Source organism: Streptopelia decaocto, assembly GCF_964273445.1.
Source record: "Streptopelia decaocto genome assembly, chromosome: 6".
Lineage (NCBI taxonomy): Eukaryota > Metazoa > Chordata > Aves > Columbiformes > Columbidae > Streptopelia > Streptopelia decaocto.
This window is the reverse complement of record NC_138660.1, coordinates 58,247,130-58,272,271: the sequence shown is the minus strand read 5'-3', so window position 1 is coordinate 58,272,271 and position 25,142 is coordinate 58,247,130. Positions and strand designations below refer to the sequence as shown.

General features: G+C 48.0%; 1 protein-coding gene across 2 annotated transcripts in view; it reads left to right on the top strand.

Moving 5' to 3' along the window:
- Positions 1–25,142, top strand: part of SLC12A8 (solute carrier family 12 member 8) — a 49,175-nt gene that overhangs the window by 5,068 nt on the left and 18,965 nt on the right. For both annotated transcript variants that reach the window (XM_082054899.1, XM_082054900.1), the window contains 2 exons: positions 2,892–3,123; positions 20,247–20,360. In XM_082054899.1, the coding sequence (XP_081911025.1) occupies positions 2,892–3,123; positions 20,247–20,360 (346 nt within the window). The remainder of the gene's footprint in view (positions 1–2,891; positions 3,124–20,246; positions 20,361–25,142) is intronic.

Genomic DNA, 25,142 nt, shown 5'->3' with positions numbered 1-25,142 from the left:
CAGATTAAAAACAAGTGTCCATAAAACACAAACTGAACGCAGTTACAAGCCAAGATATGGAAATGGGCCACACATGAGAATCCTTCCTGTCATATTTTCCACTCTGGCTCTCCGAGCAGACCCCGGCTGGGAAAGCAATCAGGCTGCAGCCCGTCCTGGGGGCTGTAAAAGCCATGGCTGCCGCAGCCCCGGCCCAGGCACCCCCTGTGTGCAGGGGGCTGTGGGGTGGGAGCTGGCAGCTTGTTCAGGATCACTTTGTCTGCTCCCGAAAGTTGATGCCTTTCCCTTCTCTTTGGCTGTGCTTTCTGCCTGACGTGCTTTGCACCAGCTGCAGGCTGCTCCCCTGCTAGAGATGCTCATGGAGCACTGTAACCTCCCTCACGAAGTGAGTCTGTCCAGCAATGGGCCTGTTCCCTATCACCTGGTCTGACTGGGGTGAGTGGGGCATGACCGGCCACATGCTGCTGATGCCTTGGGAGATGGGAGGTGGCTCAGTGCCCTGGGGCTGCTGCAGAGATCATAGAGTCATAGAATAGTTTGGGTTGAAAGGGACCTTCAAAGGTCATCTGGTCCAACCCCCTGCCATGAGCAGGGACATCTTCAACTAGATCAGGTTGCTCAGAGCTCCCTTCAGCCTAGCCTTAAGTATTTGTTTCCAGGGATGAGGCATCAACAACCTCTCTGGGCAACCTGGGCCAGTTGTTTTACCACCCTCACTGTAAAAATTTTCTGTGCTGCATTAGTCAAGGTGAGCTGAGACCCAGCTGGGCTTTGCTGTCCTCCTGGGATGTTCCATACGAGAGGCTTAATCAGATTGTCCTAAACCATCCAGCACACGTCTACCAGGTCTTATGAGACTGACGTGTTTGGTCACTGCAGCTCTAACCACGAGGCTGGGGTTTGGTGCCTTTCTCCACAGTCTTCTTTCCTATAGTGGTTTTCAGTAAGACCTATCTGTGCAAGCAGAGGTTTTCCAGTGTCCAGCCCTGAAATCTGAAAAGTGAAGACAGTGGCAGTGTTTGTCTGTGTGTTGAAAATTGGTTATGTTCCTCACCCAGCAATTGCGAAGCCTTGTAAGGGACTGATTTCTTCAAATTTCAGCCTAGAACTCAGTTCTCATTTCAAGACTGGTAGTTCGTGTTGCAGTGCTGCTTGGCCATGGCTCTGTGCAGAGCAGTGAGGGTTTGTGGGCACCCAGCTCCTCTGTTCTGCTGGTGCTCCTGGTTCATCAGAGGAAAGGTTTCAACATGGCTTGCGTTGCTGAGGCTGTGTCAGTGTCTCGCTCTGCTCTTCAGAGTGTCCTTGCACATTGCTGTCCTTGGCATGAAAGGAAAGAAAGCTTATTTAGTTAAGAAAATTTCTTCAAAAGCTGACATGGGTCAGGTGGGGTTAGGTGATACTGCTGTCTGTCCACAGGGCTTTTCCTCATGTGAGAGGCAAGAACTGCACCTGGTTTTAACGCATTTATCAGAGTTGGATTCTGTTTGGGGCTTTTTTGGCTTCAGGTCAGAAGTGCAGCTTTTGTGGATGCCCCAAGAGGAGCTGTGCCGGTGTGGGGTGTTGTCCTCTGCCAGCTCAGGAGGAACCCATTGTCCAGAGAGAACACCTGTGTAGGACGTGCATGGTCCACTCAGTGGTGGTGTGGGCCATGCTGAACACAAATAAACAAGAATACTTCTACTTACCTCGGGACTTCCTTGCAGAGTCTGAGGCTTCTCTGGTGGAGATGTTCATAGTGAGGCTACCAGTGAGAAAAAGGAGAGACTTTCAGCATTTTAGTTCACCCAATCTGTGCTAAGTGTCTGTCTCTAGAGGTGAATCCTTCTCCAGGATCTTCGAGTTGTAGGTGTCCTAGTCTGAATAGGTGAGTCCCACACACCTTGCTTGCTGAAAACCACACTCGAACCCACAGCTCTTGGTTATGGGTCAGGTCGCCCTGAACACTCTCAGTGGAGCAGTGCTGGGTCAGTCCAAGAGAGTTCTGCAGCGAGGGAGGGGGCTGCTCTGAGTCTTGCTGGCTTGGGTGGAGGTTTTCTCCCTTCCCATCGTGTGGGAGCTGTGCTGCACATCCCTTGTCTGTGCACGGGGACAGTGGGGTGGCAGGACCCGAGGTCACACCACCCATGTCAGTGTGCAGCCATGTGCCCAGACCTGTTTTGCCAGGGATGCTGTGCACTGGAGAAGGTTGTTGTTGAGATGTCAGCTGGTGGGAACCTCTGGAGGGAAATGTTCTGGTATTTAGGATTGCCCTGCAGTGGGGTTTGAGGCCCGAACCTGTGTTGCAGATGTCCTGTCCTGCAGACTCTCAGCCACCTAGGGCACAGCGTGTGTCCTGCTCTGCAGCAAGACAAACAGACAGCTGTCCCGGCAGTGCGGGAGGCATGGTTTGCACAATGTGCACTCCTCCAAAGTGCAGGCTCTGTTCCAGCAGCGAGATGGGGAGCTGGTGAAACCTCAGACTTTACATCCAAACTAAACACTGAGTTAAAAATAACCCCTGGGAGGCAGTGAAGGGGGAAGCAAACTGCTGTTCTTCAAGCAGGTGTTGAACAGAGAAACAGAAGAAGGGAAGAAACATAGAGGTTGACTCATCCTTTTATCCCTTGTAGAAGCCAGTGTGGTTTCTCCTGTAGCATTAATAGAGGGTTAATTTTAAAGCCAGTGGAAAGTTACTGGGCTAGTGCCCAGCCTTCTCTGTTAGCCTGGGCAGTAGGTGTGCTGCCCTGGCAGCATGCTGTCTTACAGCAATAAGGTTCAGTCCCTGTAGGCCAGAGTGACATTAAAGACTGTATTGTGACAGCAAACATCTGTCTGTCTGAACAGAGGCCCCCCAGCCTGGCATGGAGGCTGTGGATGGGGACCTCTTGTTCTCACAGAACTCTGTCCTTCAGTGCGTTGCAGGTGCCATGTACATCACTGGATTCGCGGAGTCCATCGCAGATGTCCTGAGCCTCAGCAACATCTGGGCGGTGCGCGGGATCTCCCTGGCTGTCCTGCTGGGCCTGCTGGGGATCAACCTGGCCGGGGTGAAGTGGATCATCAGGCTCCAGCTCCTGCTGCTCTTCCTCCTGGCTGTCTCGACACTTGACTTCGTCATCGGGTCCTTTACACATCTTGATCCAGGTAAAACTGGGGGTCAGGAGGTGTTAATCCTCCAGGGCTTTCTCCTTCAGTGTATTAGTGAAGTTACACATCTGGGCAGAGGTGGAGTTCAGTGCTCCCAGACATGTCCCCTGTCCTTTTATACCGAGCTTTTAGAGGCAACTTGTAACTTTGCAAGGAATAAGAATTTCCAGAGCATGACTGAAAATGCCGTATTAATTTAGGTGTTTAACCACAGGAACAGGTCTCAGGGTGTGCACTTGCTATACTTGTATAAACTCGGAGGTTTTCTAGCAACAGAGAACGGCTGCATTAGCAATCGCTCTTTGTAGCCTTCTGCTGTCTAACTCTGAGCGTCGTGTCCAAAAAAAGGAAGAATTGTGACTGTGGATTAAGGAGCTGTTCTTGTCAGAGACCCTTGGAGTCACTCAGACCCTGGCAATGGTGGGCTGTGTCCCCAGCTGCACACTGCTGGATTTACTTCCCCAGCCTGACTTCAGCCTACAGCAGCTGCTCTAGCTTGGGCAAGGCAGAGGTTTGGGGCTCCCACCTGCAGCCCTGCTTGCACCCTGAGCCCCTTTTCCCCTTCCTCCAACCTCATCCATGAGAGGCGTTTGCAGGGAAACACATCTCAAGACGTGGGGAGTTGTTGTGGATGGGGTCCATGCGGGCCGCACCGGCCACTTTCAGCAATAACGAAGTGTAATTAGCTGAGTAAACAGAAGGTGTCACCTTTTTCTTGGCTTCCCCTGTGTCCAGCAGCAGCTTCGGGGGTTGCAAGGGGCCTGTTAAAGTCGGTTTAAAGGAAAGATCTTGACTTTTGATTTACGGTCAGGATTCAGCTGCCGAGTGGGGCAGCGAGAGGTGAATCTCATAGGAGTTCACAGTGCCCATGGAGCGGCTGCCTTTCACACTGCTGGGGTTTTATGCTGCTGGGACGGTGTGCAGGGACACCGGGGTGAGCGCAGGAGCTGCTGCCCCAGCAACTTCTCCCCTCTCAGAGAGCCTTGTGGAAAGGCATTTGCATTTTATACTTAACAATTAAGAAATGCCCCAAAGGAAAGCTGGTAAAATTCCCAGCAGACACTTGCAAATGAGAACGAAGCGAGGACGGTTGTGGTCCCTGTGATGTGTCCTGCAGAGAAAGCAACTGACCTGCTCCAAACAGCTGCATTTCATAGGAAGTTGTTTTCTAAAGGAAATGGGGCGGGGGGGGAGGTAGTGTTTTGGTTGTGCTCAGAGGAGAATTTTAATGTGGACCTAGAGACCTTTCTAATAGTAGAGAGAAGATGAATACTCAGGGTAAGACCTGATGGTAGGAAAGTAAACATGGGATCAGGAGGAGAGAATTAGAGGAATACAAACGTCAGCAGGAAGCAAGCCCAAGTTGAGGTCAATGTAGTTGTCTTTGATTTCCTCCACTGCTGAGCACTATGTCATTTTCTTCTCACTGAAAATAGAGAAAGGAAGGGAAATGAGGCTGTTGAGCATTGCAGATGCTGCAGTTTAGCTGTGGCTGGCTAAAGAGAGGATTTTCAGTGTATGGAAGAACGTCGGGCTGATGGTGGCAAGATCCAAGCTCCAAATGCCAGTATCCCAGAGCAGTGCTGCCCGTACAGTGGGACCTATGGCCATGAGACTGGCTGGGGAGACCTGTGGGTTTTTCTCTGCTTTTACAGACAGCCTCTGTGTGAGAAAACTGTTCCGAGCCAGGCTGAGTGCTTGATTCCTCACAAGTCCTGCACTTCCCCAGAAGGCCTCTGAGTGGTGTGTCAGCACCAACCGTGAGAGCTGGGCTTCAAGAAGCCTCCTCACTCTGTCTTGCACGCTTTCTGCACGGCGTGGATGGATGCTCGTCTCTTGGGCACAATTGCACCCATCAGGAAGCATCCCTTCTGCGAGGAGGCTGCGGGTGGGATGTGCAGGTGTGGGTGAAACTCCATCCTCGGGAGGCGGCTGATGGCAATGGTGGGGTGCAGTGCATCTGAGCCCAGCACCTGGGGTAGCATTTGGGACCTTTTTGAGTGAACAGTCAAGTGGTCACCTCTCGGCAGCCTTCACCTGCCTGCGGTTGTTTTGGGTTTGGTTCTTTGGATGCAGCCGTGACTGAAATGCAAAGGGCAGCATGCAGGGAGAGGTAATTTTTGAGGATGGACCTATGAGCTGGAAAGAGTTCAGCTGACGTCTAGTTGTATCCTTGTTTAATGACAGGTTTATGGCGTTTCAGTTCACAGACTCAGGTCTTGGTCTCTGAACCTGTAGAATGGGCCTTGTGCGGTCACCCTGCCATTCTCACTCCTGCCATGGCAGCCTTTTCCATCACTTTGCATTTCCAAGTGCTGCACACATACCAAAGGACTGCACATCTGCCAAGCAGCAGTTATTTGGATTGAAATAATCTCCAGGAATGCCTGTCCATCTTGAAGGCCTGAAACGGCTGCCTTTGTGCGGTTGGGCTGGGTGGAGTCCCCAGCTCTTCTCCCCGTTCCCTCAGCGCACACCCAGGCACACACCACATCGGATATTGTCCAAGCACTCACTCCCTTCCTGTGGTTTGCCTTTATTTTTAGCCTGAGGATGGAGCGTGTTTACACAAAAGGGGGCTTCTCAGCAGGGCTCCCCGCTGCTTTTGCTCCTTTTATTTTTTTTTTCCTCCCAATTGCCATGGGTTGCTCCTGCTCTGAGAGCCATCCAGGCTCTTGCAGCCTGGAGCTGGGGCTGGAGGAGCTGAGCAGCTCCAACAAACAGGGGATGCTCTGGGTTGTTTGTCCAGATGCTGCTGAGACCGCAGGCAGACCTGCCTGCTCCCTGCCAGGCTGCAGCATCCCTCTGCCCGGCCCTGAGGGCTTTTGCTCCTTCCCGCAGGGTGGGGTGGGACTGGCTGAGTTTTTTGGAGTTAATCCTAAATCCTCCCCTTGGCTCTGGCCGACGCTTCCCCTGGGAATGGGTCACAGTCCCAAGCTGGGATCTTGGCCAGGGGTGGGTATTGAGGAGAGGGGCTCCCTATGCCGTCTGAAATCCAGCCTCATTGAGCTGTCTCTGGCCACTAGCCTTAAAATTCAGTCCCATCTGTAGAAACATGTGCTCTTTCCTGGGGATGGAAAACATCTGTATTCCCTTTCTCCTTAGGCCCAGCTTACTTTTTTTACCAAACTTAACACAGGTAAATTGAAATTGGGCAGCACTCGAACTTCTCAGTCCCTCACCAAGACCCAGCACTTGCTACAGGTTTGCACAGTAGCAGCACAGGGGTTTTGTGGCTTGCGTACATTTGTGTTTTAATTCTAGAGGTCCATACCTCAAAATCAGCCTGAGTCATTTTGGGAGGAGCAGTGAACGTGAAGGAGAGGATGCTCCTCTCCGTGACCAGCTCCTCAGAATGGTATGTGAAACTTTTTGGCCTTTTCACGTCCCGAACATTAGAGTCACGGAAAAAGAAGATAAGCCCGCTGTTAATGCCCACTCTTTTATTTTTCTAGCATATCTCTGCTAATTTTTGTGTAGGGTGACTCCCAAATACTCCCTTTCAATTAGGCGCCTGCTTTCCTGTTTTGGCAGTGGCTCTCAGGTGCCCCGTTGAAGCCAAGCGGCTGCGGGAGCGGATCGGGGTGGGGGTTATTTGGGGAGGGCTGGTGTTAATTTGGTTGTGCTTTGTTGGGGAGATGAAAAGAATTGCAACACGCAGAACGGGCCTGACAGCAGCTTCTTAAATGCCTGGGGAAAATAAATAAATCTGTTGGGAATTCATTAATTTCAATAATTGGGTCCGGTTGGCCTGGGACTTGCCAGTCCTGCAGCACACGGTACTGTGTGGCTGGGGCAAGCATGGAGCCTGGCGGTGTGGGGCTGAGCCCTTCTCCTCCCGGCTGGGAAACCCAGTAGTTCCTTTCTCAGGGATGCGAGGAGGTTTGAAAGGCATCTTGCTGTCACAGTGCTTCTGCTTGGGATTATTTTCCATGCAAGCCACATCCTTCATGTCACTCACTTGGGTTTTAGCTTTCCAAAGTTGCTCACGCAGAGCCCAGAAAACTCATTTATCATCCTCTCCTCCTCATCCTCTCCTCCTCATCCTCTCCTCCTCATCCTCTCCTCCTCATCCTCTCCACTTTTCCCTCCGAGGGTGAGTTCTTTGGAGGCTTCATCCCCCTCAGGTGTTCTGTGGCTGAGCTGGGGAGCTGATGCTCTCCCGTGGGTACCACTGGTGAGGAGCTGTGGGAGATGATCTTTGCCAGGGGCTGTTCCAGCAGACAGGGAACCTGCAAAATTGTTAAAGTGATTTATGTATATAAACACTCTGGTATCGTAAAGATCCCTCAAATGGAGCCTCAGGGGCTTTGATGTGTTGAATTAATTAAATATATACTCACATATTTGATATAAAAGTGATCAAAGCATTGTAATTGGGGGCTTTTGTTTGGCTCTGGATTGTTTTGTTTTATTTTTGGGCATGAGGGGTGTGCTCCAATTTCATAAGAGAGGGTGCAGGAAGGATGTGTGTGTCAGAAGATGATCTGCAGCTAATCCCAGAGGCTTTATCCAGGCTGATTGCTGACTTCCTGGCCTGAGACACATCTGGAAACTGGCATCGAATTCCACGTAAAAATCATTGAGTGAGCGGCAGCAGAAAAAAAAATCCCACTTTGCTACTGAACAAGGTAGACACCATGGTGAATAAAAGCAGGAGGCTGCTAATATGCTCTTTATTTATTAAAAAACACGGAATTGCTTTCCCCAGGTTTTTCCAATTATAGCACATTGAATGGCCCTGACATCACTCTTGAGCCTGGGCCAGCCTATTCAACAGTCTGGCGAAGACATTTATTAACTGGTTACCTGCCAATTGTCTGGGCTAGGAGCTGTGGGACAGATGTGTTTTGAAAAGTGATAACATTGTTAGGGGCCTTATTTAGATAGTGAGAGGAAAGCTACACCACTCTGTCCAGGCTCTCTGAAGTACGTATTTAAAGCAGTTTATTTAGAAAAAAAAAAAAATCAGGTTGAGATGTAATTCTGCTGTGATAGTTCTACTCTTTGTAGGTAGGTTTTCACAGTGTTTCCTTGCTGGAGGACACCCGGCGGTCAGGCTTTGTTGAGGAGCTGTGGTCCTGCTTGCTGGGGGATGCTCAGGGTGTTGGTACAGCTGCAGCTCGCTGGGGGCCGGGGCTGCATCTCTGTGCCCCGCTTTGCTGAGGCCGCCACCCTGAGGCATCTCCCAGGAGGTGGGTGAGGAGGAGGGGAGGAAGGCTCAGGGTCCTGCCCTCCTGCACCCATTGGGCTGTGCTGGGGATGCCATCTGCATGTAACCTGCTCTTCAAAATTTCCAGTGATGGATCCTCCGCTGCATACCTGGGGACTCTGCACTGGTCACAACTATCTCAGGCTAACCCCTCATTCCTGCAGCCAAAACCTTTGGGTTGGCTTTGGGTCTCTCTAGGACTTGGAGACTAGCCGATGTCCTTCCTTTCTGTGTTAAAGCACCTTGCTTGGAAAACCTTGTATGCTCCCCTTCAGTCTCCCTTTCTTCAGGCTGCACCGTCCAAGTGGCCACGTGGAGCTGGGAGCGAGCTGCCCCCTGCCACGTGCTGCTGAGGAGGAGGAGGGTCCTGGTCTCATTTGACACCCAAAACATGCTGCTGCACGGTGCCACCAGGGCTGGGCTGGGCTGTATCCATCTCTGGAGCAGGAGAGGGTTTGCTGAAGCTGTTGCAGGTTTAAACTTGCTTATTAGATAATACTGCTCCTGATTTATGTACGAGATTTTGTATGCGGTTGGTTCAACCTGTAATTTCTTCACTGTTGCCCTGCAAGGCAATGCTAAGCTTGTCTTCCTAGAGCTTGTAAATAAATCCTGGAATACCTCGTCTGGCTCTGTCCCTGGCTAGGCACTGCCTTCCTAGGGGCTTTCCCCACCCGCTCCCCCCATAAAACCCTCCCATTCAGCAGCGACTTGTTTAATGCTAGAGACCTAATAAAACTGACTGGCTCGAGGAAGATATATGTCATCCCATAATCTCTCCATCTCTCCCCGTTGCTTTGTTTAAACTGGACAGCTTTATTTAATTGCATTGATTTTTTTTTTTTACTTTTTTTTTTTTGGTGCCACTACATAATTGCTTTTAAATGGTGGAGATATTTTAAATCCTCTTTTTTTTCATTCCCCTGGTGTTTAACTCCAGTCACACTTCAGCTGTGCCCTCAATCAGCTTTCCTTATTCAGGTACTTAATTTATGAAGATGATTTCTAGAAATTAGATTCTTTCTGCAGCTGCTTTGTTTCTAGTTTGCATTCCTCCCCTAGGCTAAAGAGAAAACTTTGCGTGGGGCATGGGTCCTTATCTGCTGTGCATCTTCTCTGCTGGCTTGTGTTAACAATTTTGGGCCTTTTTTGGCTGTAGGTAAGAGATTTTAGCCTGGTTCTACCTTCAGTGGCCTGGATAATGATCTGGTGATTCTTGCTGGTTTTCTGTTCTACTCAAAGGGGAAATACATTCATTGAAAAATGTGATTTTGGTAGGGAAAGTGTATTCTCTGATTTAAACTGAATTCAATTAATAGTTTCAAACAAACAAAACCAAAATTCTTTTAGGTGACAACACTTCGCTCAACCTTTCCAAAATCAAACACTGTTTGATTTCCAGTTTGATTTGCATTCTAAAGTCAAAGCTGTAGCTGTGTGTGGTATGGAAGATAATGAAAACCTCCTGAAAAATAATCAAACTATCATTTTGGACACAGAATCAAAAAAATCACTGAATGGAGTAGTTTTAATTTGAAAAAAAACGTTGTCATCTGGATAATACATCCATAACCTGGAATAATGGGATGATCCAGTGATGAGTATGGCAGAAGACTCTGTAGACCATGGCAGCGTCTGGTGGATAATTTTGGTTAACTGCTTTCTTTTGAAAGATGGAGATTTGGTGGACGTGGATTGGGATGTGTCCCAAGCAGTACATGGAGTATCTCTGAGTTAGAAAGGAGGTCACTCCAGTGGGCCCAAAGGATGTGTGTCATTGTCACTGCCACTCAAATGCTGTTCATTTTCCTCCAATTGTTGTGCCTTGACTCAGCCTAAATTCTGATTTCTCAGAGCTGGGGTTTTTCATCAGAGAAGTTCTGCAGAACCTCCCACAACCAGGGACTCTGGGCAGGACTTCCAAGAAATACCACTCCATAATTAATAATAATATCCCTTTGCTGCAAACTATTTTCCTAGAAAAAAAGATGAAGAAAGGAATGTTTTACTTCTTGTCCTCTTTGTAATGAATAAAACCATTTCCACTGGCTGGTTTGAATAGCACTGAACAAGCCAGGTAGTGAATACCACATCAAAAAATAAAATAGTAATGGAAGGATTTTATATATTATGGCAAGTCTGGTGCTTAGCATTAAATAATATAAAACATGAGTGGACTTTATAGAGGTGAAATACACATGTTAAAATATCTTCCTTTTTTCTCCTAACCAAAATTTCAGATTTTCCACTTGCAGAAAATATACATTTTTTGTTTTTTTTGCAAAAAGTAATTAAACCTCACCAACCTGCAGAGACAGAACAAGTGCCAAATAGCTCTGCTAGCTAGTCCCACAGGCACGTTTCTGAGTTTTCTTTTATTTAAGCAGTACTGAGGTGCTGTGCTTTTGCGATGGGGGCCTGTGTGTGCTCTTGTGTACTCCGGTGGTTTTCCACTTTTTCACCCTCTTGGGAAGCCGAGGTGGAGATAGAGCAGGTGCATGGGGAGTTGGGCAGAATTTAGTGTTTCCTCCCACCCAGTCCAGTCCCGCAGGAGATGTGATGTGGCTGGGGAGGGCTTGGGGGAGCATAGGTTGCTTCATGATCTGAGAGGGGTGACAGCATCCTGCAAATGAAATTTGCCCCGTTAGCTAACTGTGAATTTTGGAGTCCAATTTAAGCAGCTCCCTTTGTATATTCTGCCATGTGCCCTATTTTTAACTGTTGGCCAGAACCCCTTATTGCAGGTCAGTTGGCTTTAGGAGGAGTAGGATGCTTGCGACCTGATGGTCGGGATGCTCCGAGGTCTTTGGACCGTGAGGAGGTTGGTGTGGGGTGTGAGTGCATTTACTGACTGTCACCACTCCTGAGGCTTGAGTCCCCATCTCAGCGTCCCCAAGCCTGATGAGCTGGGCAGAGGGGGAGGATGTGGATTCTTGGGTTTGTCACATATACAAAGGACTGATGGTCCCTGAGCGTTTTTTTTTCAGGTTTCTTCAAACAGATCACCCCCCCCAGCACTTCTGCTGTAGGTTTTCTTGCTCGCTCGAGGATTTTCAGAGCACGAATCCCTTGCTCCTCCATGCCTTCTGTAACGCTGCAGACCATCGCGCTGGTTGGTGTTAAACCTCTTTCCGAGAGCACCAGGCTGCAGGACGCGCTGCCGAAACCCCCAGCAGCTTGAGAAGAGGTCGCCTGCTATGTCCGGAGACTTGGGAGAAGAGCGAGATGGGAAAACAGCCAGCAGTTGCTTCCCCTCGACAGGGCTGTCAGTCTCCACGCTTGCTGATTTGTCTGCTCAGCTGAGAAATATTCATGCACGGGGGTGATTCATCGCCCTGCAGCAAGGTTGCTGGCAGCCATCGACGTGATGCCTGTCTCCATGCTGGTGCTCCAAGTGTGATCTAAACACCCCGTTTTCGTCCCCGCCGGTGGTAGCCGGGACGGACAGGTGCGGTGAAGGGTGTTTTTCGGGAGAGGGTTAATGGTGGGATCCCTCGGAGCCCGTCAGCAGCAGGAAGCCGTATTGTGTGTTGACTTTAAACAGGAGGTTTGGGAGATCAGCTCTGGAGCAGAAAACAGGGGTTGGGAGGAACAAACACTTGCTGCTTCAGAAGGGCGGCGATTTCCTTTCGGGTAAACACGTCATTAATCTCAGGGAGCACATTCTTTTCCATCGAAAGATAAGGGATTCAAGTTGCCTTTCTCAGGGCTTGGCCTTTTTAGATTGTTTTAACTGTGGCTTTCACTCCTTCAATTACAGACTTTACATAATCTCTCATTTTGGGTTTGCTGGGCTTATTATGGGTGCAGAGAAAGTCTTGGGCAAGGGAACTCCTTTCCTTCTTTCTTTGAAATTGCTCTGATCCTCCTCCCCCCTGCTGCCGTCTTGCCAAATTGTTTTTTCACTAAAAGCTATCTGGTTTTTGCTACTTGCAGCTCTGACGAATTTGAAACGTAAGCATGTTGTTTGTCCCAATGTATGAAACCATCTCCTGGTGCTAGCGATAGAATAGGCGGTTATTTGTGCACCACCACTGGAAAAGCAGCAATGGGCTCCTGTCCCCACCCCTCTTGCTGCTGCTCAACTTCAGTTTGGTGTTTTTAAAGATGCTGCTTGCAGTGGGGAGATGTGGGCTATGGCACCCAGGGCTTAATTTTAACCTGACACCCTCCTGCCATGGGAGGAGGCAGCAATCACTCCTGCTGCCTGTGGCTTGGGGTCTGCAATTGCTCTGAGCTCTTTTGATAGTAAATGTGTTTATCTGGGATTTCAGGATGAAATTACAGAGGGAATTTGGTCCCTTCCCGTTCTTACCTCCTCTTCTTCCCAGGACTTTGTGCTTAGGGCTGCCAGCAGCTGCATGGGTTGGGGTGGGGTAGAGCAGGACCTGGGAGCTCCCGCATCCCCCATCTCTCAGTGTCCCAGCAGCTCAAGCAGATGCTCTGCAGTCTTTCTGCCCTGATCTGTCAGCGTGGCCATGTGCCTTTGCGTTCGCTGCATAATAGCTGCGTTTTTATCACTGCATAATCATTGACCTGACTGTATTCCAAACAAAAATTCCTCTCTATTTTTTCCTTCGCCTAGTTTAAGACTCCCACAGCAGAAATACCGAGGCTGTGGGAGCTGCCAGCAGGTAAGATGTGATCCTGAGAACACAGATGAACCCATCATTTGTGACCTATGGAGGGTGAATCTTCAGGGACAGGTCTCAGAAGTTGTGTGTTTGCTTTTCTCCATCTGAGCTGGGCTGCACGTGCCCCATCTCCAGCTACAGGGCTGTGCTGCTGCCCGCAAGTCGGGCACAGAGCAGATGTGCTGTTTGCTGATCTGTGATGACTCACATGGCACACGCGTGGCACTGAGGCTGCAGAAAAGGGCAACCTGGGTTTGGTGAATGCAGTTCCCTGGGTGGATGAGTCCAGGAGACAGAAAAATCGATCTGCTCGGTCTGTCCCATCCTCCTCCAGCTCTGCTCCCCTGCAGCTCTTCTCTTTTCCTTCTGTTTCTTCCCAGCCTTCCAGCCAGAGCTTGTATATCCCAAGGCGAAGCAGGAGATGTCCTGGAAGATGTTAAAACAGTTTTGTATACCTGTACAAGTTCAGCGAAGGTTGTGTTTATTCTCTGTACCTGCCAGCACAGCTCTGCTTCTTACTGCACTTTGCTTTCATGACTCATCAGTTCCTTGTCTCTTAGAGGACTGGGACTTTCTGGTGAGAATCTGTTCATGCATCTCACAGGCCCAGACTCAGCCCACAGCAAGTTGAGCAGTGGACTGGTAGTACAGGAAAACCACCATACTGTCCATCGACCTCCAGTGCTGCTTTCCTCTCACTGTTTTCCTTCCCAACCTTTCCATGTTCTCTCAGACATCTCTGCCTGCCCTGTCCCAAGCTGTCAGGCAGTGCCTGGGGGCAGAGGTGGTTGTGTGGGACTGGCCTGGGAAGAAATATTGGGAGGACCTCGGGAGCTGGTGCTGGGTGGTTGCAAAGGCAGGGCTGCAGAAGCACCCTGGCCTTGCAACAGCATTGGAAATGCTTTGATGATTGTTGATGTCAGTGCTAAACAAGCCCAAACACAGGAAGCCAAGTGTGTGCACAGAGGGATGTGCAGGGATGGGGTTTGCGACTGCACCACTTTGATTTTTTTGTTGTGTTGGGAAAAGTGATACAAGCATTATTCATGACCCCAGTGCCCTTTTCATACCTCTTTGGTGATGCCAGACTACTGGAGAGGTGCATCATTTTCAGTGACCTTCCTTGGGTGTTCTACATGACGTTGCTGGGCTGTGGTTGCAGTCAGCTGGACCCATGTCTTTGTACATCCTGTCTGAGTACCCCCTTTGCTGGGGAAGCCCAGCACCATTTGGAGCATGGCTATGTCAGTACAGAGCATCCTTCAGAGCTGTTGTGTCAGAGGATCCTGTGCTGCTTGTTGCCTCAAATTAAATTTCAGTGTTTGCATAGCATGGGGGGAAAATGAAGTTAAGAAGATCATGGGGTTTGGATGACATTCATGGCTTTGCACCCATCTCTTCACATCCATAGTCTCTATGTGGAGGGTTAGTCCTGGGTTTCTGCAATTGCACACCGAAGTGCTGAAAAACCTATTGCTGATGGTGGTTTGGCATAAAAATATTGCTTCATTAAAGCCAGGCGTGCCTGACTTTGCCTTGGCAAGTGAAGATGCTTTTCTTGTGTGGCAGGCGATGGGTAGTAAATATGTTTTGGTGAGTTTGGTGACCACTATACCATCCATGGATAAACTTCTGCAGGCAGGGGAAGAAGTAGTATTGGGCTTTGGGTGGGAGAATTTCACTCCTTATGTGCTGTAGAGAACTTCAATCTGGGTAGAAATTAATTTGGTTTACCCCCCCCCCCCCCAGCTGTCATTTGATAGACCATAACTTCTGAGAGTTACCAACCTGACAGGGCTTGACTTGCCCACTGGAGAGTTAACAGCTCAGAATTCCTGGCCTTGTACCTTGCCCTCGGCTAAGAGTTTGGAGGAGGAAAATGCAAGCATGTGGCTGGTGAGGAGTGAAATGTTATCTTACTTCAGAGGTGTGTGTTCAGGTGAGGATGCAGCTGTGGGACCAGGCTGTGACCATTCCTGTTTTTTTCATACTGATCTGCCTGGGTATCTCCAACACCTTCACCAGAACCTCGCTCTGGGTGTGCACTTGAACTGTTGTCCAAGGGGAATGACTGGATTTTGGAGCTTATGCCAGAGGGTTTAGAAATGGAAGAAGAAATGGCAAAGAGAGAGAGGGGAGATAATTATGCCAAGGATATGTAATTACTCTTTGGCTCTCCGTGTCTTACATCGCACAGGATCCTGAAAACGCTGGGGTCAGACCTGGGAAATGTGCTGCAAGGCAAGCACTTCCAGCTGTTCCTCTGAAAGCAAATCTCAGCAAGTACCTTCCAGGCAGGAACGTGTGGGCTTACTTATTTAGGAAAAGAAAAAAAAATCTCACCAATTCAAGACTTCAGCATCCACCTTCATAATTAAAATCTCTAATCACAAGCAGAGTGCAATACGTGACTGTCTTCTGGGAGCTGTTTCTTAAGGTGGTTTTCCATTTTTGCATTATTTAGCCCCTGCCTCGATGCCAGGGTTTACTTAACCTTAAGCTTGCGAGCAGGGTTATTGAATTTGGCCAAGATTTGACTAATCTGTAATGAACTCCAGGTTGCCTGGAACTTGGCAGCACCGTCATCCTCTGTGCCGTTGTATAATGGCCTGACCCCACATAACCACGGCTTCACCTCACGCCCCCTTCTCCAAACACCTCAAGTCCCGCTCTGAAACCTTGGGCTTCACGGAGGGGTCACCTTGCTAAGGTGGGTCCCAGGTGCTGAAAACAACCTTGGCTGCTTTCATCCTCTTCCATGGGATGAGAGGTGGGATAAAGTGCAAGAAAAGCTCAAATATGGAAACCAGTTGAGATGGAGGGGGGATGCAGCGGTGGCGGCCAGGGCTGGTGCCTCCTCCCATGCATCTGTGGTGGCCAGTGGGACAAGAGAATCCTGGCCATCTTCCTCCTCCTCTTCCTTCTGCATCAGGCTGATGTGCAGCCCGCTGTGGTCCCCCTGCACTTGTGAATGGAGGATGCTCATCCTGAAAACTCTTCCATTTGAAACTTGCTAGATGGTTTTTATTGTTTATTACATCATTTTAATAAGGGCAACTGGAAGGACTGAATTTGTAAAAAAAAAAAAAAAAATCACAGGAATAATTCAAGTGTTGCTCTAAGTCAATTTTTTCCCTGTTGTTTATTTACTTCAGCTCAGCCACTTGAGAAAACCATTATTTGCCTGCTCCTTATTGAGTATCTAATGATGAAAATAAATTGTTACCACTCTTTATTGTGCATTTCCCATAAGGCTGACACGGCACAGAGAAGGAACCAGATTATTTTCCTTCTAGCATGACACTGGGAAGATTGTTTATAGCACTTCAGCTCCAGCTCTCTGCAAGCCAACCGAGAGCAGGATCATTAAAGGCAGGATTTAGAAGCTGTGAGGTTGCATAAATTAATTGAGAGCAAAATTTGTCAAACAAACATTTTGTAATGAGTGAGGAGGGAGAAATCTGGCTTAGGTCTCATGTACCCAGCAGTAAACTGGAGGAAAAGATCCTCTAACACACACACACACACACACACAAAATAATTGATAAAATGATCTTGCCTTGTTTGGAGATCAGAGAGCCAAATATAGACCCTATTGCGTTTCCTTCCCTCCTCCTTCCGAAGCTCGTCCTTTTGAAGTGCCCTTTCAATGGGATGTGGATAATTGACTCTCTGAACAACCGACTGAGTGCTCTGTTGGTTTAACCGATTGGTCTCAGTTGCCGATTACTGTTTTGTTTTGGATGATTTTCAGTCCAATTGCCCTGTCAGCCACAATTAGTCCCATTAATACAACAGCGGAAAGGTCGCAGATGACTCGCTCCGGTGGCAGGCGCGAGGGCGGCCGGGAGATGCTCACAGCGAGTTGTTTTCAGCCCCGCGGTCGCGTGCTGGTAGCTTGGTTAATTTGATGGCTATTGCGAATCCTGGTAGTAAAACCTGTCAAAAGGGACGTGAGATTTGCTTCATGACAGGGTGATTGACTGAGAGATGAGGTTGCAGTGACAAGTAACATTTGGATGAACTTTTGTTTAATTAGAGAAGAAAGCTCCTGGTTCTGTACAAAGGGGAAATGTGGAATGGCCGGGCTTCCTCTCGCCCGCCAGAGCCGTGAGGAAAGGAAGCAGAAGTGGGAGAGAGTTGTAGGTGCATCCTGTGGCACTTTCAACAAATCCACATCTGTCTTTTTTGTGTGGTTCCAGTGACATCTACCATGGTTTTGGGATTTGTCTCTTCCACCCAGGATTTACACTTTGGGGAATAAAGTGGGAAAGGGAACAGCAGACGAATGGTGGAGCACAAGGGATTGTTTGGCTTCTTCAGATTAATAGGGCCAGATGCACACAGGTGCGGGTCAGACGTTGGTCTCGTGGGTTTCATGATCTCTCTTTGGCCATGGTATGGCCAAAACAATATCACGGAAAATGTAGTCTGGTTGTACACTCGTCCTTTTGTATGAGAAAGGCGACATAAGGCACCCAAAGTGCCTGGATCAGGTCATGGTTGGATTATATACCTCAAAACTTGGTTGGAAGATGCTGTTTGGAGATGGTTCACTCTCAAAGCAGGACGCCGTGCCTGGTGAGGTTCTGCAAGCGTCTGGTTTTGGTTTGGTATTATTTAGTATTTTCCTTAACCGCTTGGATTATGGAAAGAAGAATATGTAGATTCAATTTGCAGATGGCTCCCAGCTGGAAAGGGCTCGCAGCAGCCTGGGTGAGAGGGTCAGACTTCCATAGGAACTTGCACAAGCTGGGGAAGTTGTGTGAAAAGGATGATTTGTGGTTTGATTAAGGCAAATGTGAAATTTAATAGACAGCACAAATGGTTGACTGTTGCAGTGCAGAATGGGGACTGTTTCCAGTAGGTGAAAGAATGCTATTAAAAATGCAAATAGCTTGTGGATCGGGAAAGAAATCACATCGTGAGCTTCAAACAGGGTGATTTTGGCTGGACAGCAGGGGAAACTTAAATGATAAAACCAGGAAAATATGAGAGTAAACCATCAAAAGATGCTAGAGTCCACTTCACAGGCGATTTTAAGAGTCGGTGGGGCAACTTTTGCCAAGAGTGACAGATATATTTGATTCTGCTGCTGCAAAGCATGGGTTGGAGAAGGTCTGCAGATCTCCTCAGGGTGAGAGGAATATTTTACCCACTTCTTTTGTTTTACTTAACATTTCTATGAGGAGCACAATCTTGGTGAAAAACCCCTTGGCTAGGGACCAACATTTTCCCCAAGCAGTTTGGTGGGAGCTTTGCAGCCAGGCCCTGTGCCGTGGTGGGCATGAGTTCCAGTTGAAGGAGCTCAGCTCTGGTCTTGTGCAAACATACAGCCTACACAAACCCCCCCTTCTGTTTCTCCAGAAGCCACACCTTCTGCGGACATTGTGGGGTCCTGAGGTCAGTGTGCTGTGCTGAGCTTGTTCCCTTTAAATCTCGCCTGGGACTTGTTCTAAAAAGCCCAGCAGCAGGAGACCTTTTCTATTAGTGTGTTTCCATCCATGTTCGGGCAACACAATGAATGCAGATGTAGTAGGAAACTTTTGATTATCTATAGGATTTTTCTGTGGCAGCTTCAAAGGTCTGTGGTTAGTTATATTCTGAGACTTTAAATGGGTATGTCTTGCGTTTGGAACTCTGATTTAATTTTCCGGTTTAATCTATTGTCCAAACATCATTAATGTTGTCTTTGAGGCATGGGACAGCTTTGATGGATCTTTTTTTTTTCTTTTAATTTCTCGCCGTCACCCTGTGCAGCCATAAACAACATCCTGCCTGCTAATGAGAAAATGCAAGTTATTGCAGCCACATGTCTTGTGGAAATAGATTGTAGTGGCTGGAGGAAAAAAGGAACCGACTTTGCTCACCTCCCACCTCCAGCTGGCACGAGGATTTGGATTACTGACAGGGAGGAGAAGTTTCCACAGATTAACATACTACATTAACAAAGTTGCCTGTTGAAAAATGAATTATTAATTTTTTACATGTATTGTTAATTCCTTAACCTGCTTTCATGAGTTCTCTTTGCTACCTATAAGCATCCAAAACCTTTCCTAATGAATGCTCGGCCAGCATGTCAGCTGTCGGGCTCAATTACTCCTAACAAATCCAAGTTTATGGAATAATTTGACCTTTCCTTCCAGCATGAACTGAGGGAGCAGGATCCTCCATTACATACCCAGTAAACCAGTTGCATGATGTCGATATCTTACCCATTGCTCTCCCCTCTCTCCCATCTCCTGTAAAAGTTTTTATTTGGGAAATAAAACTTGTGTGTGTGTGACCTTGGCAAGACTTGGCAGGAGTTGGTGTGGGGAGCAGGGTACAGCTCCAGCTCTCGGCATTTGCTCCTTGTTGCACCATGAGAAACATCTGCAGGAGATTTGGGATGGGGGTGGCTGGTTGTGATGCTCAGCCCTGTGTTTAGCCCTGGTTTAGAGATAACACAGCAATGGGAGAGCAGTGGCATCAGGAGGGTAAGTGCACCATGTGGCATCAGAGAGCAGTGGGCAGTTTTAGGGCACGTTATTCCTTCTCCACTGGGAAACCCATCTTGTAGGGGAGACCCCCTCTAACAAACTGTCTGCATTGGCTCTGGGCTTATTGGAAACCAGTGTATAAATTTGGTGTGTTGGTAGCATCTTCACAGCGTGGGCACATCTCAGATCTTGTCTGTGCAGGAGCTTGACTGGCAGAAACACGGAACTGGGGTACAGTGTTAGGGCTTGCTCAGGATTGCAGTTGTCTTGTGGCAGCATAGAATCATGGAACACTTCGGGTTGGAAGGGACTTTCAAAGGTCATCTAGTCCAACCCCCCTGCAATGAGCTGGGACATCTTCAACTAGATCAGGTTGCTCTATTTGGAAAGAGCGTTTAAGTGACATGGATAAATATGTATAAATATTAGCTGATCCTTGTGGCCGGTTTTCTTCTGTGGACAGGTTTTACAGGAAGGCATCCCACTTGCTCACGGAAAGGACTCAATATGATCCGTGTTTTGTCTTGGTGAGAGCCTCCCAGTCCAGTGGTGCTGCTCAACACGCTGGGCTCCACTGCTGTGCCCATCATCAGCTATGCCTTGCACTGGCATCGACACACTTGCAACCACACTGACCTCTTCCCTGCCAGTCACCCTTTCAAACCATCCCTGGAAACAGACACTGCTGTCACACATGTTTAGAGCATGGGTGGTTGCCAGGACCAAACTGGAGGGTCTCCTGCGGTCCTTATGATTTCTGAAGTTCTCCTCTTGCCCTTTGTCTCTTCACAGAGCATGGCTTCGTCGGCTACTCTGAAGAGCTAATGTTCAACAACACGCTGCCAGACTACAGCCAGGGGGAGTCCTTCTTCACTGTTTTTGGAGTGTTTTTCCCAGCTGCCACAGGTACCGTATTTTTTATCCTTCCTGTCTTTCCTTCCACAGTCACATCATGGAGACAAGCAGAAGCAAGGGGAGTTCCTCTGGACTGCTTGGCGGGGCAAGCGGGACCGTACTTGACTGTAGCAGACTCAGTATGATCGATCCCAAATGTTCAGGCTTTCCTGCAGCACCTCAAATTTTGCACACTTCTGTTCACCTGAATGTGCTCTTCTGTGTCTCTGTGGTCAGAAACTGCTGGTCAACTCCATGGGTTGATGTGGTGGTGTAAATCCCTCCCCACTCAGGACAAGGCTCAGGCACTGATCTTGGCCAATGCTGTCAGGTATCAAGCCTTTTTAAAAGTGCCATTCAAGCTTTAGCTTACTAGATAAGCCGTATGATTTGATTGCCCTGGGAGGGTGAGAAGAATTGGGCTGATGCCATCGCTCACGATACTGACCCACCACTCTCTTCACAATGTCATGGATGCATCCTTGCCTGTCAGCAGATCTCAGCTTTATGAGCTTAACTGGATGCTTTTTCATATTATTCATTCCCTTAAATTCTCAGGGAGATCCATGTCCCCTTTTCAAATGTGGCAGTCTCCAGTGGGAATGAAATCACTATCGATCGCAGTTATAATACCTTTTGTTGACGCTGGATTTTTTAAGCTATAAAAAGTACCAATTATAAGCAGTTTCCATAGCGAAGAATCCTTGGATTACAGAATGAATTTTCAGAGGATTAGCTCTAAGCAACTCGCTGGAAGTTGTTTGCAGAATTGCTGCGGTACAGGGAGACAAACTAAAAGTTTTTGTGAAGCAGATGGGTCTGGAGGAATCATCTGGTAGCAGAAGTAGTCACTTCGTCACGTGCACCTAGTGCAGGACTTCAAATTTTCCTTTGAAATCCTCTTTCCCAGCCTATCAGGCTGGCTATTGCCTCCATGTAGACTTCCTCCTGGAAAACTCACCTGCCTGAACTATAGGCACCATGGAGAATTTGGCTCCTGCCCTCTTTATTTGTCATTTCTGCCTGGCCTAAGCAAGACCCTGGCCAAAGAAAGAAACCTTCCCTGTGAGCCCTGCCTCTGCAGGAAAGCAGATTTTTTCCAGCTCCCTGATTGTAGAAGAAGGAATAGTTATGACAAAGCTGTGCAGAAAATTACCCTGATTAGCCATATTAAATGGTTCTTCATCACTGCTAATGCTTGGCTGCTAGGAAGAAGGCCAAAGCTAATAGATATAATTTATTTAAAGCTCTGGCAGCCTGTTGCTTTGTTAGTTAGCAGTTGTAATACCAGTAGTAATGTTAAACATTCTCTGAAAATACAGTCTGGGCTGATGTATAATTACTTTGGTTGCTGCACAGCTTTTTCATGTGTTCTTTTTAATTGCTTGGTTATTTACAGGATTTAAATTATTCCTTCGGAGTAGCGGTGCCAGTAGTACCATATAACATCGCTATTGCTCCCGTTATTGCTGTTTGTAGCACTGCGGAGTTCAGGAGCCTCATAAAATGTAGGGTTGGGTTCGGTGCTCTACGTGGAAGAACTTGCGATTTGATTAAGAATTTTGTAAGAAGGTGGGAGTCAAGACTTCTCTGCTGGGGGTCACAAATGGGGAGCCCGGTGCAGCTTCAGAAGAGCTGGGAATAAAGCTCACATCTCCTCGGACTGGGTCAGTGAGTGAGGGCTGGTTCCTCCGTGTCCCTCCGGACCCATGCTGGCTTAGCTCGCCTCCTTCCACATGATGGGGTGCGATGCTGGTGCCGCAGAAGGGACCCTGGATGCTGGATCAGAGCCGCTTCCCACCACAGTGCAGGGGCTGCCTGGGCGAGCCTGAGCCCGCCAGCAGGACAGGTGGTCCATGAGGTTGGAGATGACAGTTCAGGGGTGGGTTTGGCGGCAGCACTGATGTCATAGCAGGCTGGGGGGATGTGAAGGGATTGCCAGTGGCTCTAATGCAGGGCAGGCAGAGTGATGCAGATGGCGAGCGAGCGGCAGTGTCCATCCTCAGCACCTCCAAGTGAGGAGGAATGGCAGGGACACCTGAACATCACCCCCAGGCTATCGCATCCAGCCCGTGCTCCTGCCCAGCACCATCCCAAGTGGTACCTGCCTCTGCTGGGACCCCCACAGTGATCCGGCCGAAGCAAAATCCTTTGTGTTAAGATGCAAAGGAAATTTGGGGAGAGTTTCAGTAAAACAATATGTTGTTTAGTTTTGAGGAGTTACTTTGAGGCAGTCTGAAACATTTCTTTGACCCAAAGCAATGTTCTGTTTATCTTTGATTATTAAATGTTGCGTTTACACTTTTTAATTTTTAGCATATGCTATTTACAATCTAAGATGCTGTTTTGATAAGGAAGTTTTTAAAAAAAAATGTTTAGGAAATTGTGAAACAAGATGTTTGGGCCTTTCTGAGATGAAATGTCCCTCTTTGAAGTGAAACTGTTTTGATCTCTTTGGGATAAGCTCTTTCCCTCTGAAATGGTTGTCTGAAATCAACCGTTTTGTCTCTGGGATGTACTGAAAAGTGGTTTTCAGTTACCCGTTTCCACCAGAAATCGCAGTGAAATGGAAGCTTTGGATAGCTGTAGAAGCAAAGAGGGGCAGCCACTTTGGGAAAGGGGAGCAGGACCTGCAGGGAGACCCTTCCCGGGACCGGGTGGGCGGGAGAAGCAGCCAGATCTGTGCTTTGTCTGGAGTGGTGGGATGGTTGTCCCAGCCTGCCATAGACCAGCAGTGACATGCTACCTCCTGTGAGCATCCTCCTTGGATCGTTTTGCTCCAGGTCGGGTTGTTTTCTCTGTTTCTCAGTATTTTACGATTGAATGGTGCTAAGCAGAGGCTGGTCCGTTTGCTTCCTGGGTGAACGCTGTTTAAACTATTTCAGCTGGGTGTGCAGTGCAGCTGGCTTTATTCCCCCGAGTTTGTCATTTAATAATAGAGAAGTAGCTGAGCGATCCAAAACATACATCTAGAGTTGGCCTAAATGCGAGCACATGGGTATGGAAGACTCGGATTTGCTGGCTTCAGTCGAAAAGACTAACATACTCGCTACAGAATGTACGCCTATAGATATTCTGTGCATTAACCAGATATTTTTCTGTGTTTGTAAATACCTTCTTAATGCGTATATTTTGCTGCCATTCTGTGATATGCAGACACCCAGTTACTCATCTAACCAGGGCTTTGCACGGAGAAGGAATCTTGCATTCAGCTCCTGGCAGCAGCCATGCAACCGTCAGTGCATTTTAAAAATGAAGTTAAACGTCGTTTCTGTTGTGCAGAGAATGTTTTTCTTTTTCTGCTAAATCCCTGAGGTTTTCTGTCTAATGAAAGAAGTGTGTAGTCATGTGATACAAGAAAGTAAGACCACGTTTGAAGCGGCATTAGTGGAAAATATCATCATACTGAAATCAGTTCTGAAATAAACCATATTTGGCACTAGCAAAATGACAGCAAATTGATTTAGAAGTTTTGGGCTGAGTTATCAGATGATGTAAACTGGCACAACTCCATTGAAGTTGATGGAGAGGTGCCAGCTTACATCAGTGGAGAATTTGGCCCTTTTAAAAAATTAGCTACAATTCTTAGATAAGATTTTCCATTCTTCATCTCTTGGGTGAAGGAAAAAAAAAAGCCCTTTTATATTTTATAGTAAATTCACTGGAAAATGCTATGGGTGTTTGAAAGCGGTCATATCTACAGTTATAAACCATAGCTGGTGGAGCTGATGGTCATATCTAATGTACAATGTAGGTGGTCCCCTCGTGCACATATCCACCGCCTGGATGATACCCAGGACAGGATTACGCTGGGAATAGCAGCGATGTACAGACTGTCTCAGCCATAATTTCCTGGCTGAGTTGACTGTGTTTTAATGCTTCCTTGTCCAGAAGCTTTGTCATTATCTGCTGCTCTCTGAGATAATAGCCAGTGTGGAAAATCCAGCCTGCTATCTCACCGAAGCAGAGAGGTGGATAATTTTCTCCATGGACAATCTGCAGATATGATTGCTTGAGTTCAGAAGGGATTGGCCATTTCCCTAGGGACAGGTCTGTGTCTGGAGGAAGGCACGTCCCAACTTCCCTACGTTGTTGAGTTTTATATACAAGTGTTGGGTTTTTCTTCTGTTGAGTAGCTGGGGTCTCTGGAAAGGCAGTCTGTGGCTATTGAAAAGTCAGACCAGTTCTCTGAGTCTATGACTCAGTCTATGGATGGTGGAGATTGTTTAGGTCTTTTTTGAAAATTAATCAGACTTTCTTTAAATTGAAAAGTGGGGTGGTTAGTCTGCTGCTTGCAAAAGACCTCCTCAGTACTGCTTTTTGGCAGCTGTCATCCTCTCTGGAAAATTACTCTTTGGCTGGTGGTGGAGAGGTGGCTTCGGCATTGTCCGTACATCTGTACTACCAGGCTGTCCATACTTTTGTAATAGTCAGGTCAGAGGAGTAGTTGCTGCATGGAGGAGATGGCTTTGGCCTGAGCGGCTGAGCTGTGTTGGTTCTCTCTGTGGTGGCCTTGTCCTTTGACAGTGGAAGCCATGAGACTCTGGTGACCTCCTGGTGGTCATGACAAAAGCTAATGGTGTGCACTGGCCTGAGTCTGACCCCTAGTTGCTGCTGGGCAGGAGGTCAGTCATTGATCTCAAGATCCTGTTTATGTGGGCTCTGGCAGGTCATCTCCTGGCTGCTCCTGGATATGTGTGGATCTGTGGGAGGGACACAACAAGATGGCCTGGGCTGTGCAGTCATTGCTGTGCTGATGACTCACATCTTCAACTTTTTTAATATTCAGTCCAG